General features: G+C 38.1%; 2 protein-coding genes across 6 annotated transcripts in view; one reads left to right on the top strand and one right to left on the bottom strand.

The window, feature by feature from the left end:
• LOC126262587 (peroxisomal membrane protein 11B) overlaps positions 1-15,309 on the bottom strand; it is a 122,399-nt gene extending 107,090 nt beyond the window's left edge. For 3 of the 5 annotated variants that reach the window (XR_007546744.1, XR_007546745.1, XR_007546743.1), the window contains exons 1-2: positions 15,018-15,308; positions 12,726-12,841 (exon numbers count right to left, since the gene is read on the bottom strand). Coding sequence is in view for 2 of the 5 variants with exons in the window: in XM_049959325.1 (XP_049815282.1) it covers positions 12,726-12,841; positions 15,018-15,073 (172 nt within the window). In the remaining 3 variants the exon portion in view is untranslated. Of the gene's footprint in view, positions 1-12,725; positions 12,842-15,017 lie in introns of all 5 variants that reach the window. The other 2 variants (XM_049959325.1, XM_049959324.1) reach the window with 2 other exon arrangements.
• A 52-nt stretch (positions 15,310-15,361) lies between these two features.
• On the top strand, positions 15,362-17,087 carry LOC126262588 (modifier of protein aggregation 4). The gene is made up of 3 exons (XM_049959326.1): positions 15,362-15,515; positions 16,094-16,217; positions 16,532-17,087. Exons 1-3 carry the CDS (start codon positions 15,509-15,511, stop codon positions 16,596-16,598), a joined length of 198 nt encoding a protein of 65 aa, XP_049815283.1. The 5' UTR covers positions 15,362-15,508; the 3' UTR covers positions 16,599-17,087.
• Positions 17,088-18,616: the final 1,529 nt, after the last annotated feature.

Below are 18,616 nucleotides of genomic sequence, written 5' to 3'. Positions count from 1 at the left end.
CACTGATTTCAGGGTACCCAAGGCGAAAGCATCTCTCATGTTCTACACAGCCCTGTACAATAGCATACGCAGTCTGTCCGACAAAATATACCCCCCCCCCCCCCCCACACACCCATACACACTGATATCCAAATCAATTTTTATGCTGGCTAATTTTTCCTGTTACTGAGCCGCAGAATTGCAAAAGTGCTACCTTCTTGGAGTCCTCCTCATGGTTCTCCTGCTTAAGTGTTTTTGGAATGATGGCTTGCAAAATCTGGTGGTTGTTGCAGTTGTTTTCCTTGAATACTTTCCATAAGTGGCTCAGTTCCTTCGCCAGGTTTTCAGTGTCTGACATGGTTTCCACTCGATGCACCAAGGACCTCAGAAAAGAATGTTTCTGATAAACATTGTGGCTGAGGCACCCATTTGCATTACAGCAGATGATGACATCAAGGAATGGTAAGACACAAATTGTCTACCTCCTCCTTGAATTTGGTGCTGTCATGGACGTTGTTGACACGGTCCAAGAATTCTCCCAGCTTTTCATGTTCATGAATGCAGCCAACAAACATGTCATCGAAGTAATGATAAAAAGCAACTACACTTTACAGGAGCTGTGTCCAGGTCGATGTCCTCGAAGTATTCCACACACAATTGGGTATAACTGGAGCTACGCCATTTGTCTGGTGAAAATAGTCTCCAAACGACGACGTCAGAATGTACTTAAATAAATCCACAACAGTGCCGTCAAATAACAAAGCAGGTATATAGAATCTACTATGTGAATGCGCTTGAATAATGACACCACATCAAAGCTGATCATAGTATCTCCTTATCCAAGACAGGCATTTTATTTGACCGATGAAGTCAGTCATGTTCTTTGTGTGGCCCACACAGTGACCAACATGTGAAGTAATGAGGCTGGCCGGATGTTTCATGAGTCAGTAATTCAATTGTGCTCATGATGGGATGTACAGATATGTTGTTCTTGTGAACATTTGGAAGGCGATATTACGTAGGTGGCCAAGTTGCCCAAGGGAGGAAATTTTTAATGGCACTCTTCCAATGAAGACTTCTTGAGAGTCGAGGTTTACCTTACTGGAAACTCACCCACACAGACCAATATCTGCATGCTAACAACTATCATCATTCATTGCAAAAACATTATGTTCTGAGGATCTTGATGCATCAAGCAAAAGGCATCTTTGATGCTGAAAACCTGGCAAAGGAACTGAGCCACTTAGAGAAAGTATTCAAGGAAAACAGCTAAACAACCACCACATTTCACAACTCGTCTTTCTAAAAACATGTAAACAGAAGGACCCCAAAGAGGACTCAAAGAGGGCTGCATTTTTTGTCATTATGTGGCTCAGTAACAGGAAAGATTAGCTGGATCCTAACAAGCATAAAATCGTCTCCAGAGTTCCAGCAAAAATTCGACAACTCATGAAGCCTGTGAGAGAGAATGTAGACCTCAAAAATCCAGAGTAAAGAGAATACCATGCAAGTGTGGACAGTTTTGTCAGCTAGAGTGTGCCTACTATTGAACAGCACTGTGTAGAACACGAGAGATGTTTTCACCTTCACCCTCAGCAATCAGCAATAACAAAGCATGCTTTAGAAAACTGACATATTGAATTTGACAATACATCTCTTACTACACAGACTAAGTTTCTGGCATAGCACAATTAAAAAAAGCAATTAAGATAAAAATTTTTGACAACACCCTCAATAAGGATTGTGGCCTGCAGGTAAGCACAGCTTGGGGCCCTGCCATCCAAAGGTTGAAGTGAGCACTGTAGGTGCGCAATGGAAATTAACTTTTATGGTACTGAAGCAAGCACCAATGACATCACATGCCATGCCATAAGGATGGCAGCAGCATATACGTCTACACCAGCATCTACGTGGATACTCTGCAAATCACATTTAAGTGCCTGGCAGAGGGTTCATCGAACCACCTTCACAATTATCTATTATTCCAATCTTGTACAGCATGCGGAAAGAACTAACACCTATACCTTTCTGTATGAGCTCTGATTTCCCTATTTTATCGTGGTGATTGTTTCTCCCTATGTAGGTCGGTGTCAACAAAATATTTTCTCATTCCGAGGAGGAAGTTGGTGATTGGAATTTTGTGAGAAGAAACCGTCGCAACGAAAAACGCCTTTCTTTTAATGATGTCCAGCAAATAATGTGTCATTTCAGTACCACTGTCTCCCATATTTCACAATAATACAAAACGTGCTGCCTTTCTTGGAACTTTTTTGATGTGCTCTGTCAGTCCTATGTGGTAAGGATCCCACACGGCACAGCAGTATTCTAAAAGAGGACGAACAAATGTAGTGTAGGCAATCTCCTTAGTAGATCTGATCATTTTATAAGTGTCCTGCCAATAAAATGAGTCTTTGGTTAGACTTCCCCACATTTTCTGTGTGTTCCTTCCAAATTAAGTTGTTCATAATTGTAATGTCTAGATATTTTCTTGAATTTACAGCCTTTAGATTCGGATGCCTTATTATGTAACCGAAGTTTAACAAATTACTTTTAACACTCATGTGGATGACCTCACACTCTTCGTTATTTAGGGTCAACTGCCAATTTTCACACCATTCAGATATCTTTTCCAAATTGTTTTGCAATTTGTTTTGATCTTCTGATGACTTGGATTAGACGATAAACAACAGCGTCATCCGCAAACAACCTACAACGGCTGCTCAGATTGTCTCCCAAATCATTTATATAGATAAGGAACAGCAAAGGGCCTATAATGCTACCTTGGGGAACACCATAAATCACTTCTGTTTTATTAAATGACTTTCCATCTATTGCTATGAACTGTGACCTCTCTGACAGGAAACCACAAATCCAGTCACATAACAGAGATGATAATCCATAACCATGCAATTTCACTACAAGCCGCTTGTGTGGTACAGTGTCAAAAGCCTTCCGGAAATCCAGAAATACAGAATCAATCTGAAATCCCATGTCAATAGCACTCAACATTTCATGTGAATAAAGAGGTAGTTGTGTTTCACAAGAACAATGGTTTCCAATCCACGTTGACTGTGTCAATGGACCGTTTTCTCCGAAGTAATTCATAATGTTCGAACACAATACATGTTCCAAAATCCTGCTGCATATTGACATTAATGATTTGGCCCTGTAATTAAGTGGGTTACTCCTAGTACCTATCTTGAATATCGGTGTGACCTGTGCAACTTTCCAGTCTTTGGGTACAGATCTTTCGTCGAGCGAACGGTTGTAAACGATTGTCAAATATGGAGCTAATGCATCAGCCTATTCTGAGAGGAACCTATCTCGTATACAGTCTGGACCAGAAGACTTGCTTTTATAAGTGATTTAAGTTGCTTCACTACTCCGAGGATATTTACTTCTACATTACTCATGTTGGCAGCCGTTCTTGATTCGAATTCTGCAATATTTACTTTGTCTTCATTTGTGAAGGCTTTTCGGAAGGGTGTGTTTAGTAACTCTACTCTGGCAAGCACTGTCTTCGATAGTATCTCCATTGCTATCGTGCAGAGAAGGCGTCAATTGTTTCTTGCCGCTAACATACTTCACATACGACCAGAAACTCTTTGGATTTTCTGCCAGGTTTTGAGACAAAGTTTAGTTGTGGAAACTGTTATAAGCATCTCGCATTGAAGTTCGTGCTAAATTTTGAGCTTCTGTAAAAGACCGCCAATCTTGGGGATTTTGCACCTGTTTAAATTTGGCAAGTTTGTTTGTTGTTTCTGCAACAGTGTTCAGACCCATTTTGTGTACCACAGATGATCAGCTCCATCATTTGTTCGGTATAAATCTCTCAACTGCTGCCGATGCTATTTCTTTTAATCCAAGCAACATCTGGTGTACACTTATATTATTAATTTGGGAGGAGTGGAGATTGTTTCTCAGGAAGGCATCAAGTGAATTTTTATCTGCTTTTTTTAAAAAATAGGTATATTTTTCGTTGTGAGCAATCAGGTGGTTAGAGGCAGCAGAGAGGTGGGAGTATCAGAAAAGGGGGGAAGCAGATAATGAGAGCCTTACTGGCCGAAAGTTAATTTGTCAAAATTTTTTGTTGTGCCTTACTGGCTGAAAGCTAATTTGTGACAGTCTTTTTGTTGTGCCTATCTGTGGCTCAGCATCTCTGCTGTATGGTGAGTAGCAAGTTTCCTTTTCACAATATCATTACACAACCAAATACACATAAAAGGTACAGTAAATTTTGTTCTTGTGTTTTCACTAACAACAACTGGTTTACGAGTGCCATTTCATCCTCATGCTGGAAAAGAGAAGACACTTTTCAGTTGCTGTGGTTAGGCCTAAGGGAGGAATGACATCTGCTTGAATATTCTGTCCAGAAGTTAGTTTCATTGAAGGTTATTAAAAATGTAACATACCTCTGGTCCAAAAATATTATGACGAGTAAAGTTAAATTCTAAGATGATGACAGAACAAGTTACAGACATGTCATTCCACATCAAGTGGTCTAGGCTCCTCACTCTACTTTCTAGGATTTAGCTGAATTGGCAAAGTTTTAGGTTCTCCTGTGGACTGCTTGTTGAGATACAGCTACTCATTTGAGCCCATACTGTGACCACTGGGATTTCATCAACTTTCAGACCTAATATATCTCTTTGCTGCCCCCCCCCCTTTCCAATGAACCATGGACCTTGCCATTGGGGGGGGAGGCTTGCATGCCTCAACAATACAGATAGCCGTGCCGTAGGTGCAACCACAACGGAGGGGTATCTGTTGAGAGGCCAGACAAACGTGTGGTTCCTGAAGAAGAGCAGCAACCTTTTCAGTAGTTGCAGGGGCAACAGTCTGAATGATTGACTGATCTGGCCTTGTAACACTAACCAAAATGGCCTTTCTGTTCTGGTACTGCGAACGCCTGAAAGCAAGGGGAAACTACAGCCATAATTTTTCCCGAGGGCATGCAGCTTTACTGTATGATTAAATGATGATGGCGTCCTCTTGGGTAAAATATTCAGGAGGTAAAATAGTCCCCCATTCGGACCTCCGGGCGGTGACTACTCAGGAGGACGTTGGTATCAGGAGAAAGAAAACTGGTGTTCTATGGATCGGAGCTTGGAATGTCAGATCCCTTAATCGGGCAGGTAGGTTAGAAAATTTAAAAAGGGACATGGATATGTTAAAGTTAGATATAGTGGTAATTAGTGAAGTTCGGTGGCAGGAGGAACAAGACTTTTGGTCGGGTGAATGCAGGGTTATAAATACAAAATCAAATAGGGGTAATGCAGGAGTAAGTTTAATAATGAATAAAAAATATAGGAGAACGGGTAAGCTACTACAAACATCATAGTGAACGCATTATTGTGGCCAAGATAGACACGATGCCCACGCCTACTACAGTAGTACAAGTCTATATGCCAACTAGCTCTGCAGATGACGAAGAAATTGATGAAATGTATGATGAGATAAAAGAAATTATTCAGGTAGTGAATGGAGACGAAAATTTAATAGTCATGGGTGACTGGAATTCGAGAGTAGGAAACGTAGTAGGTGAATATGGATTGGGGCTAAGAAATGAAAGAGGAAGCCGCCTGGTAGAATTTTGCGCAGAGCATAACTTAATCATAGCTAACACTTGGTTTAAGAATCATGAAAGATGGTTGTATACATGGAAGAACCCTCGAGATACTAAAAGGTATCAGATCATATAATGGTAAGACAGAGATTTAGGAACCAGGTTTTAAATTGACCACAATCTATTGGTTATGAACTGCAGATTAAAACTGAAGAAACTGCAAAAAGGTGGGAATTTAAGGAGATGGGACCTGGATAAACTGAAAGAACCACAGATTGTACAGAGTTTCAGGGACAGCATAAGGGAACAAATGACTGGAATGGGGGAAAGAAATACAGTAGAAGAAGAATGGGTTGCTTTGAAGGATGAAATAGTGAAGGCAGCAGAGGATCAAATAGGTAAAAAGACGAGGGCTAGTAGAAATCCTTGGGTAACAGAAGAAATATTGAATTTAATTGATGAAAGGAGAAAATATAAAAATGCAGTAAATGAAGCAGGCAGAAAGGAATACAAACGTCTCAAACATAATATCGACAGGAAGTGCAAAATGGTTAAGCAGGGATGGCTAGAGGACAAATGTAAAGATGTAGAGGCTTATCTCACTAGGGCTAAGATAGATACTGCCTACAGGAAAATTAAAGAGACCTTTGGAGAAAGGTGAACCACTTGCATGAATATCGAGAGCTTTGATGGAAACTCAGTTCTAAGCAAAGAAGGGAAAGCAGAAAGGTGGAAGGAGTATACAGAGGGTCTATACAGGGGCGATGTTCTTGAGGACAATATCATGGAAATGCAAGCGGATGAAGATGAAATGGGAGATACGATACTGCGTGAAGAGTTTGACAGAGCACTGAAAGACCTGAGTCGAAACAAGGCCCCCGGAATAGACAAGATTCCATTAGAACTACTGACGGCCTAGGGAGAGGCAGTCCTGACAAAACTCTACCATCTGGTGAGCAAGATGTATGAGACAGGCGAAATACCCTCAGACTTCAAGAAGAATATACAATAACTCCAATCCTAAAGAAAGCAGGTGTTGACAGACGTGAAAATTACCGAACTATCAGTTTAATAAGTCACAGCTGCAAAATACTAACACGAATTCTTTACAGACGAATGGAAAAACTGATAGAAGCCGACCTCGGGGAAGATCAGTTTGGATTCCGTAGAAATGTTGGAACACAGGAGGCAATACTGACCCTACGACTTATCGTAGAAGAAAGATTAAGGAAAGGCAAACCTACGTTTCTAGCATTTGTAGACTTAGATAAAGCTTTTGACAATGTTGACTGGAATACTCTCTTTCAAATTTTGAAGGTGGCAGGGGTAAAATACAGGGAGCGAAAGGCTATTTACAATTTGTACAGAAACCAGATGGCAGTTATATAAGTCGAGGGACATGAAAGGGAAGCAGTGGTTGGGAAGGGAGTGAGACAGGGTTGTAGCCTCTCCCCAATGTTATTCAATCTGTATATTGAGCAAGCAATAAAGGAAACAAAAGAAAAGTTCGGAGTGGGTATTAAAATCCATGGAGAAGAAATAAAAACTTTGAGGTTCGCCGATGACATTGTAATTCTGTCATAGACAGCAAAGGACTTGGAAGAGCAGTTGAACAGAATGGAGAGTGTCTTGAAAGGAGGGTATAAGATGAACAACAACAAAAGCAAAATGAGGATAATGGAATGTAGTCAAGTTAACTCTGTTGATGCTGAGGGAATTAGATTAGGGAATGAGACAAAGTAGTAAAGGAGTTTTGCTATTTGAGGAGCAAAGTAACTGATGATGGTTGAAATAGAGAGGATATAAAATGTAGACTGGCCATGGCAAGGAAAGCGTTTCTGAAGAAGAAAAATTGGTTAACATTGAGTATAGATTTAAATGTCAGGAAGTCGTTTCTGAAAGTATTTGTGTGGAGTGTAGCCATGTATGGAAGTGAAACGTGGACGATAAATAGGTTAGACAAGAAGAGAATAGAAGCTTTCGAAATGTGGTGCTACAGAAGAATGCTGAAGATTAGATGGGTAGATCACATAACTAATGAGGAGGTATTGAATATAATTGGGGAGAAGAGGAGTTTGTGGCACAACTTGACTAGAAGAAGGGATCGGTTGGTAGGACATGTTCTGAGGCATCAAGGGATCACCAATTTAGTATTGGAGGGCAGCGTGGAGGGTAAAAATGGTACAGGGAGACCAAGAGATGAATACACTAAGCAGATTCAGAAGGATGTAGGCTCCAGTAGGTACTGGGAGATGATGAAGCTTGCACAGGGAAGAGTAGCATGGAGAGCTGCATCAAACCAGTCTCAGGACTGAAGACCACGACCACGACCACGACCACGACCACGACCACGACCACCACCACCACCACCACCACCACCACCACCACCACCACCACCACCACCACCACCATTAAACTTAGCTACCTTGTACAAATTGGCACACTAAAAAAGGTCAAAAGTTCTAAGTTATATAAGCTTCTTAAATAATTAAGTAATAGATGTCAAATTTTATGCTTAGTTTTTGTACAAGTTGTTCTCTTAAAATTTATAATTTGATGTTGCTAGCTCTTTTTGTTACTTTACAAATATAGTGTAAAGTTAACGATTTCTGTAGAAAGTCTAAAAATTGGGTATTTTTCAATCCAATGTTGCACAAAAGTATCTTCTAAAATGTTTTAAAACCACTCTCATTAGAAAGAGCATGTTTTGAACCTCCTAGAAAAGTGGCTTTGATCAACGCTGGCATACAGTGCCTTAAGAAAAGGGTAAAAGTAAGTGTGGTCTCAGCTCTGAGACTGCAGACATGTGTGAAATTGCATTTGTGTGTGTGTGTGTGTGTGTGTGTGTGTGTGTGTGTGTGTGTGTGTGTGTGTGTGTGTGTGTGTGTGTACTGCTGACAAAGGCCTTAATGGCCGAAAGCTTTAATTGTGTGAATCTTTTTATTGTGCCTATCGCAACCCAGCATCTCTGCTATATGGTGAGTAGCAACTTTCCTTCTCTGGGATTGTAAAAGTCAGGAGCATTTCCATACAAATTTATTTAGAATTCAAATTCTATGTTTTTTGGTTCAGACTTATTTAATGCTTTATTTATTTAGAAATTATCAGTATTCTATTGCTTTGGTCCATGGTGACATTGTCTCTACCAGTTCAAAAACTTTAAATACTATCCCCATCGCCGTGGGGGTCATGCCCAATACCAATGCAGTCCGCAGCTCATGGTCTCGCGGTCGCGTTCTCACTTCCGGAGCACGGGGTCCCGAGTTTGATTCGCAGCGGGGTCAGGGATTTTCACCTACCTCGAGATGACTGGGTGTTTGTGTTATCATTTCATCATCATTCATGAAAGTGGCGAGACTGGACTGAAGAAAGGTTGTGAATTTGTACGGGCGCTGATAACTGTGCAGTTGAGTGCCCCACAAACCAATCATCATCATCATCATTATCACATCAATACCAATGCAATACCAGCCACAGGTGGGTTTCTTAGTCCAGGTCCAAAGCCTATAATTTTGTTTCTTACTCGAATTCTAAGGCCTTAAGTGGGTGTCTGCCTGGTTCCCAAGCCAATGATTTAGCATCTTATCCTAGGTTCTCTTGCCGAAATTGGGTATCTTATAGGGTTCCCAAGCCAATGACCACGGCTTGATTTTGATTGATAGTAATCTTTCTTTACATTCTATTACATTTACAAGCCACTTACTCCAGTGGGGTTTCTGGAAACTGACATAGGTGGCCAGATGATGTGACTGAAGGGGCAGGGAGCATGCAAATTAGGTGTTGCTCTGGAAGCAAACCTATATCTTGCTTTTCTGGCCAATAAAACAAATGCGCAGGACCTAGCAGATGCATAAATTTTATCACCACATCATTTTCCACAACTGAAACTTCAGCAACATGGCCAATCCACAATTTGTTGTCATAAATACAGGCAACGTAACAACCTGGGGACAGTTGAGGAAATTTAAAATACAGACTAGTGGCGTCAGAAATTCTGGCAACAAAATATATCACATCATTGGAAACTTTGAAAACACAAGTTAAGTTTGACTCAAATGGTACAAATTTGTGATGCTATCTAGTTCCAGCTATCGTGCTGCTTTCTCGCCATCTTCCTTCCTGTAACTCTCTGCTTACTTCAATGTCAGCTTTTGTGACAAAAATATATTAAATTCCATTTACAATTTGATCACAGAAGTTGAAGAGATCCTTTGACATCAATATCTGTTCAGATGAAGTCTTGGGAGGCTTGCGTGTGCAGCCAACCATTAAGTTGTTCCACCAACTCCATCACAGGGAGATTTCCCATGGATTGTACTAAATAAGTTCCATTCAGCCCCAATATTGAAATTGTTTTTTTGGCTGGATAATTTCATAAAGTTTTTGTAGTTTTTATATAGTGCCACCGAGTCATCAGTGAAGTAGTATATTTTAGTAACATTTGCTCAAGCCTCCAAAAATTCGATAAACTTTTGAATAAACACATGTACGGACACTGCATAGTGTTGCAATTCATTGGAAATCATGCAGCAGTTAACAGCTTGCAAGGAGCCCACATTATCAACACAATAAGCAACAAATGGATGTACTGCGGCTTGTGAATTTTCCCAATGAAAGCCCTGGGCAGCATCTTTGACTACAAATGAATAGTATTCAGCAAAGTCCATCAGAACTATCAATTCTGTTTCTTTTAAGTCAGTCTTCATTAACTTGAAGTATTATTTTGATGTTTCGCAACAAAATTATGGCCTGTTAGCCTCCAAATGTTGCCTGAGAGTTTTTCAATAAGGTCCTATACTGTTAAGATATTAGTCTCTAGTGCTTTGCTGTCAGTGTGAAAGCACTGTTTGAATTAAATTGATTTCTGAACATCCCAGTCTGGCTAACAGAAATGAGTCCAATTTTGTTCGAATAAACAATACCAACAATTTCCTTTGTTCAAATAATGTGAGCTGTGGTGGCATTTTGATGACAATTTGCACCCAACAGTGCATTCCGCTACAGGATAATCATTATTAATTGACATCCATTTTGAATTAAGCTAATTAGCAAATTAATATTAATGTGAATCACAAAATCAGTATACTAGGTTACATATGTACTCATTTATGTTTGGCATTTGCAATGGATTCCCACATTGGTGTAGACCACAAAAAAAAAAAAAAAAAAAAAAAAAAAAAAAAAAAAAAAATACATTTCAGATCAAAATAATAGCTATTTGTAAACAAACACGGCGGCATGGTGCCAAGAAAACCGGTACTGCACATGGGATTCTGTGACTTGTCCAGCTTTGGCCCTCATTTTCTGATGCTGAATGCTAGTGTTAGTCAATGAGAGCCACTAGCAGATACTTTTGTACAAAATGGGACTGAAAATACCCAATTTTTAGCATTTTTACAAAAATAGCTAGCAACATCAAATTATAAATTTTGAAAGACCAACTTGTAGATGAACTATGTATTTGACATCTATTAATTATTTAAGGAGCTATGTAACTCTGAACTTTTTAAGAGTGCCAATTTTTTTAGGCTGACTGACAATTTTTCAACTTACAGTGAGCACAGAAAAAATAATTATTATCATTAAAAAGAGCACCAAACGTTGTACAAGTTTTCTAACTTTAAAAAATAAACTAAAAAATAAATAAATAAAAAAGTACCACGAGGTATTGGGTCTCAAAGTTGGTGAAATCTCTGTCTTACTATACTTGGTCAGGATACGGGGTCAAACAAATGCTATGTCTCAGACAGATTGAAATGTTCTGAATATTTCATGAGAAAATTTTGTATATAACTGAGTTATTAAAGAAGATTAACACCACATTGATAGTCTTTAATGTCTAACTCAAACACTGTTAATGACTGTTACGACAATGGTGATAAACAGCTGAAATAACTGAGTCATATTCGAAAGTTCCTTCCCTCCAGAACTTTTATATAAGCTCGAATGAGCTGAATCTGCTTAACTGCAAAAAGTTAAGAACATAATACATAATTAGAGATATGATAGTATTAATACCACACCTACTCTGCTTAGCACTAATTGAATCATTGATAGTGTAAGTTATTTGTGGCACCATGTACAAGAAGCACATTTTACGGAGAACATCAAATATAAGACAAGTTTTAGATCATGATTATGGGAAGGCATATGTTCACTAATATTATAAACTCACATTACATTCAACCCTTGTAGCCTCGAGGTCTCCCATATCATATCATTAGAAGCTGAAGCTATTAACTGGATATCTAGTATTGCTCTAGACTTGTTACTGTGGAAAGATTTACCAAAAAGACCTTTTGACTAGCAAATAGTTTTTCTTTAGTAAAATTTGTAATTTGAAACTCAGAGCTTATATTGATTGCTATTCAATAGATAAATTATAGACTGGAGCAGCAAGTACAAATCACTACTCTGTCCAAGATTTAAAGACTTTGAGGATGCTTACAACTCAGTGTCAAATCTGTACTAACAGCCTTTCAGAAACAAAGCACTGATTTAACCTAAGCACATATACAGAAGAACATGCAACACAGCCTACAATATTACATCACGGTGGTGAGAAAATCACAGTTTAAACAAGTGTCTTGAGGCAAAGACCTTCCATAACAATAAAGTTATTTTCAGCATTAGTAAAGGAAGTTTTCAGATACTCTAACTGGGGAAAATGGAAGAGTATATTACACAAAATATACCTAAGAAAATATGCACCTTAGCAACTTATCGCTTGATATTACATTAATTGGTTTTGTCAACTCCCAGCCACACTGAAAATTTTCGATCATACCCTTCACCTCCACTACACTACTTTATTAGTAAGCAAGGGCGCACTCAGAAATGCACAGGAGAGGGAGGAATTTGCCTATACCCTTCTCAAAGGAAATATCCAGTCATTTACCTTAAATGATTTATGAAGTTCATCGAAAACATAAGTGCGGGTGGCAGGACAGATATTTGATCACTGTCCTCCTCACCAACAATCCAGTGACCTACCACTGGTCCACATCACCCAGTACCTGGTATTACATGATCACCAAATATCACTGAAAAATGACAAGCTCTACAGTGAAACAATGATTCCACAAGCCTGTTACAAACACCATTCATTTGATTATATGTTTATTGATGATTACAACATGAGCTGCATGGTATCTAGGACACCTAAGAGAAAAATACTTACATTTTCTGAAAGAACTAAATGTGTATTCCAGATCCTTTAATCGATCTACTGACTGTTTGCTATGCTGCTTTTCCTGCATATAATGCCAAGCGAATTTGCTCGTATACTGCAATAACCTGAAAAATTACACTGTCACTCATTCAATCATTCATACATAGCCTTTTATTAATCCTATCAGGAAGAATAGTCTTTGGGGATGTGGTATGAGTCACATTACACTTTAAATAGCAGGGACGACCCATGTAGACTACTTCCGTAGGATACAATAGTGGCCAAATTGTTATGGTGAAGCTGTAGCATCAACATGTTTTGAAATTCTGCGTTTGATATACGTTTTACATAAGCAGGCCCGATAAAATTGTTCTGATGTGCACATGGGGTGTCTGGCGCAAAGTTTCAGCATTTTTAGAGAGTTTTTAATTATATAGGTTGGCTACAATGACTGACAGCTGAAAACCAGGTGTTTTTGCAGCCCTAGTTACATTATCTAAGGTGAATTTTTTTTCAGTGTTACAATGAAATGATTGTTGGGAATATTAGCCATCATCTGTTGTTCTATTGCTGATTACTTCAGTGAACTAATTAGAATTAAATCCATGTAACAGATCAGTGGCCAAGTGAGTGATTTAATTCAGTTCACTTGGAGTCATACAATTAGATGTTATGTGTAGGAATAAATATTTCATCCACAACTACTACTCTTAGGACACTTAGCAGAGAGGTGCAACACACAGCATCAAATTGCTTTCAGACTAGGATTTCACATCAGACAGTGATCAATATTAAAAAACATAAATCCAAAAACTTTGTTGATCAGCAGCAACACACAGGCAGATGTGGAAGAAAACAAACATTGAGCCCTAGAGTTCAGTAAAAATTGACAAAATATCACCATTTCCAATCATAAAGCTACAAGTACACAACTCTCTGTGCAGCTGGATTATTACGGAATGACTGTGTCAGCTAGAACTGGAAGGATAGAGTTGTACAACACTGGTCTCTCAGTACACCCATCCCAACCTAAGCCCAAGATCACTCCAAGAACGGCCTCAAAGCAGTTAAACTGAGGAAAATCCCCACAGAATTTAACTACTGATATTGCCAGATGATGATCTTGAACATTTGTGGATACACTCTATACAACTAGCAAAACCTGCCTATGAATAGGACCGTCACTTAAAATTTTTAGTGATACAAGCTGTGGTAGTAACAAAAGGCTTAATATTTTCTTTTAGGTGTGGTTCACCAATTAATCAATGTTCTGCATCACAGAGGAAAGCAACCAGTACGTGAAGAGAAGGGAATCACAGAAGTTTCATCAAAACTGTACACCACACTATGAAGCAACCCACCCCTCTTCAACTATGGTCTGGTGTCCCCCCCCCCTCCCCTTCTCCCATGGCTGGTACAGGAAACCTGTACATTTTCATTGTTAAAAGTTCTATGAATCAAGGACAATATTTCAAAGTGTTAAAAGAGAGACTTCTGCAACAGAGTAGGGAATGGTTTAATAGCGAAGACTGTTTTTATGCATGATCAAGCACCATGTCAAAAAGCAAAGAGTGTGGGAACGCTTTTGGACGAAAATGGTGTCACTGTGCTCCTGTGGCCTGGGAATAGCCCCGACATGCACATAACCGAAAATGTTTGGGCAACAGTTAGGATGAAAATCAGAATACGGAAGACACAACAAATGATGGTTCGACTGAATTCAGGATAAAAATGTGGTTACATGACCCAGGTGTTTAAAACGTCTATAAAATTAGTAGGAAGTACGCCTAAATGCGCCAAGATGTTAATACAGGCTAATGGAATCCACACATATTAACTGTAAACTTACACTGAATTTATCATAATTTTCAATAAAATTTGGGCTTCAAGCAGCTTTATCATAATAATATGGCCACTTCTGTATAACCTCAACTATTTACTACTAGTGCAATGCACCCATACTGATAAAAGGCACCGTGAGGCTGAAGTTTTGATCTAACAGTTTAGTTCATACTAAGAAGCTATGTAACTTGCACAAACACCATCAGCTAGTCACATATTTCAAAAAAAGCTTTTGCTAAGTCAACAGAATTTCACATGCTCAGCAGTAATTTTTCGAGTGCCAATATATTCCTCCCTTACTGGATTTCAAAGGCTCGAAATCCGTTGTCATAATAAATACCATCAACTGTCTACATCTACATACTTGAAATTACTTATGCTTTTACTATTTTCGTAACACTGATTAATGGCAAATGTTATAAAATACGTAAATAGGGCTTAATTAAATGTGTAACTCACCTAACAAGTTTATCGCGGCCGGCTGTTTGCGAATTTAGCTTAACAATTACCTCCATAGCGTACACTACTTTATAAATGAAAAATAAACAGATGAAAAAGACAACTGATGCTTCTAAAATATCCACGACTGTCGTTATTTATATGGCCACAGTAATCTGTTTTAATATCTTATCACCTCAGGACTTTCGACTTCGGTTAGCCGGCTACATCGCACAAATTTGGTTTTCATCCGAATCGGACAGATCTTTGACAGTTGTAAACCAACGATATAATACCACCTCAAGCCACCGTCAGCATATCGACGAAGCAACTTCAAACGGAATTGAGGTCGCTACTGTCGTCTTTGCACATATATTTATTGGGCGTTAGATGCCGCGAACGTTATCTTTGGGTAGTGTTTCCAGTACAGTAACGTAGTTGACGTCGGTGGCCTCCAGCCATTAATTTGGTTTTTTTTTCATTACTGCTTGATAGTCGGAGACCAAGTAAAAATGACCCGTGAGTCTACTTCTGCTTGTTGTTAATATTTCTATCAAATTAAAATTAGCAAATTTGAAACTTTCACTATGTCTGCAGTACGCCTTGCTAGATCTTTCCACAAAAAGCTTCTGTGGAATGTTTGTGATAGTATACTATTATTCTTGTGCTTTCAGTTGTATCTGTAATGTGAGGATTTGATTTAATGTCTAGTGAAAGTGAAATAACCTTCTATATAGAAAGCCTTGATTGCGTGTAACTCTCTCACAAATAACTGTTAATGTTGTGAAAGTTGTTGTTCAAGGTCCTACGTCAATGCTACACATTCTTTAGAGTTGTTTACTGAAAGAGGCACTAGATCCTGATTTTGATTTCTGGAGCTGTGAAAATTACTATTAAACGTAGTTTTTACTATAAAGTTATCTTTGTAAACTGCATTGCATAGATTCGTTTACGGAGGTACGACGCTAAGCAGATTGGATTGTAGGAAATGAACGCCCGTATTGTAATAAAGATTTAAAGAGTCTTCAGGTTGGATTTTTTTATTATTATTATTCATTTTAAATGAGTTGTTAAAATATATTTCTGTTCGCGAAAAGGTGGCAACCAGCGTGAATTGGCACGTTTGAAGAACCAGAAGAAAATGCAAGAAATACAAAAGAAGAAAGGTGCAAATGATAAAGATTCTAATAAAGGCCTGTCACTTGAACAGCGCAAACAAAGGTTAGTATCCTGAAAATAATACTTAATATTCTCGAGGAAATGTATGTTAATGCCTTATTTTTTGTGTTGCATGGCATTGATGCTAGTACTTGATACTTCTGTCATGAGAGTATCGGTAACAAACGATTAAAATTTTTGACAGGCAATCCTTACTACTGCCTTTTGGCAGGTGAGATTTCAGAGAACACTTGCCACCCTGTTGGAATGTCACCAGATCGCTTTCATTCCATTCCAAATAAGACATAATTTGTATATTGAGGAAAACGTGTTTATTGGTTCAAAATGCTCATAAAAGAAACCTTTCACTGTTACAGGGATGCAGAACTTATGCGCCAAAAACAAATGAAAGCCCTTCAAAAGGAGGGTGCTGCTGCCAGTTAAACATAACTATTACTGACATTTCTACATTATTACCAAAAAATTATTTTTTACTAACATTTGATGGCAGGATCTCTTCTTCCAGTGTGATTTGGCATGCTGAGGCAATTGATGAAAATTCGCATTTGTTCTACTTTTATAATAAAAATGACTGTCAAGAAATAAAGATTGCATTAGTGCCTAAAGAAATATGACTCTAAACACATTTGTTTTGTTCTGTGTGCAAGGTGCAGTAAATTCAATAAATATTTAACTGTAAGGAAATATTCCAATTCAATAAAGATATGCACATGTGGATAAGTGTAAAAGGTAAAAGATCTTTTTTTCTAATGGGTTCATCCTTAAATGCTTTGATAACAGTAGATTTAAAAATGCATTTGTGTAAGTAAGACACCCTACTCATTTTTAATGTAATGTTGGATGTTGTTAATATTGTTTACAAATTCTTTTTATTGTGAGTGTACCAAAAATTAATAAATCTCATTAGTGTTACATGATTGTTGTACTTCGGCCCACCCACGGTAAGAAAAAGTAGTCAGATTTTTGTGGGGAGCATTTTCTCTCTCTACTACAAATGAAAAGATTATTCATTTACAGTAAACAGGACCTAAAAAGTAGGAAATAAACAGATACTGAGGGTTTATTTTTATTTGTTTAGGTATTTCAGGTTTTGTGACTGTTCAAAGAAATATCAATTGTGAGAACTCCTGTTTCAGTTTCCTTCAACTAATGAATTACGTAATGATGTTAAATGCGTGACACTTTCATGTATTGAAGTGCATAAGCTGAAGGCACTGTTACAATGAAATTGCAGGAATGTGGAAAGGCTTGACACACAAAATACCAGGAAAAAGGGCTCTTACGACAGTTTTAATCTGCAGCAGCAACTCGTGAATGTTCTGTATATTGCTAGAGCCTTGCCCTTGCAAAACTCCATTTGTTATAAACTTTTGTTTCTTCATGACATATGTTTATTCTCGGTGATATTTGCATAATGAAGTATTATTAGTAAGAATAATGATTAAGAGAGGTAATAATGTTGTAATGTGAAGTGATAAACTTTCCAAAACTACTAGCTTTTGTAGTCATTCTTGGAATAAAACTTAACGTTAAATAACACAAACTGAGAAAGGCAGGTGTCAAAACGTGTTAGTGTAAACCAATAGACAAATAATTTGAACAACTGCATGTTTGCTGTAAGCTGTATAGATTCATTATTTATTTTCTACCAGTTTTCGTCATAGTAGTCATCGTAGAGGAAGGAAAACAAAGTCGTGCATTGGATGGATATGCAATTCAACTTCCCAGATGACAAATTGAAAACCATCAGATTTACGAAACATTTACAGATACAGACTGTTTTTAATTTATCCAGTGAAAAGTTGAAATGCATATCCATACAATGTACAGATTTGCCCCCCTCCCCTCTATTGAAGCTAGTTCCTACAATTGAAACCAGTAGAAAATGAACAATAAATTTGTACAGCTGATAAAGAATACGCAGTTCTTCAAATTCTGGACAGCTGTATAGAGTCAATTCATTAAACTGAGACATTAATAAGTCAATAGGTTTTCTTTACTGTGGTGCAAGTGTGCAAACTCCAGTCAGACGTAATGTAAGGATAGTGAAATTCTGAAACCGTATAAGCCCAAAATAAACTGAAAACTTACCTTCTGTAACACACTTATAAATTGTGGGACAAATTTTTCACTATAAACTTGTTTCTATTCTTCCACATAGGTTCATGGTACGTGTTAGTATGGTCATGTATTATATTACCTGCAGTAGGAAAGAGCACTCTTGTAATAAAAGTAGTACATTTTTCAAATTAGTGGCTTCCCTGCTAATTCTAGATGTGAACCTTAATTTGAGTAAGCACAAGGAGTTTATGCCTTTTTCTAACACTAGCTTTCCTGTGTTAAGATTTACTGTGACCCACTCTGCTTTCATGATCAGATGTAGAGGATTCATGAATGAAGTGTGGTAGATAGTTACAACCACAGTGATCATTCATACTATA

This window comes from Schistocerca nitens, chromosome 6, assembly GCF_023898315.1.
Source record: "Schistocerca nitens isolate TAMUIC-IGC-003100 chromosome 6, iqSchNite1.1, whole genome shotgun sequence".
Lineage (NCBI taxonomy): Eukaryota > Metazoa > Arthropoda > Insecta > Orthoptera > Acrididae > Schistocerca > Schistocerca nitens.
The sequence above is the reverse complement of the archived record's forward strand: the minus strand, read 5'-3'. Positions and strand labels throughout refer to the sequence as shown.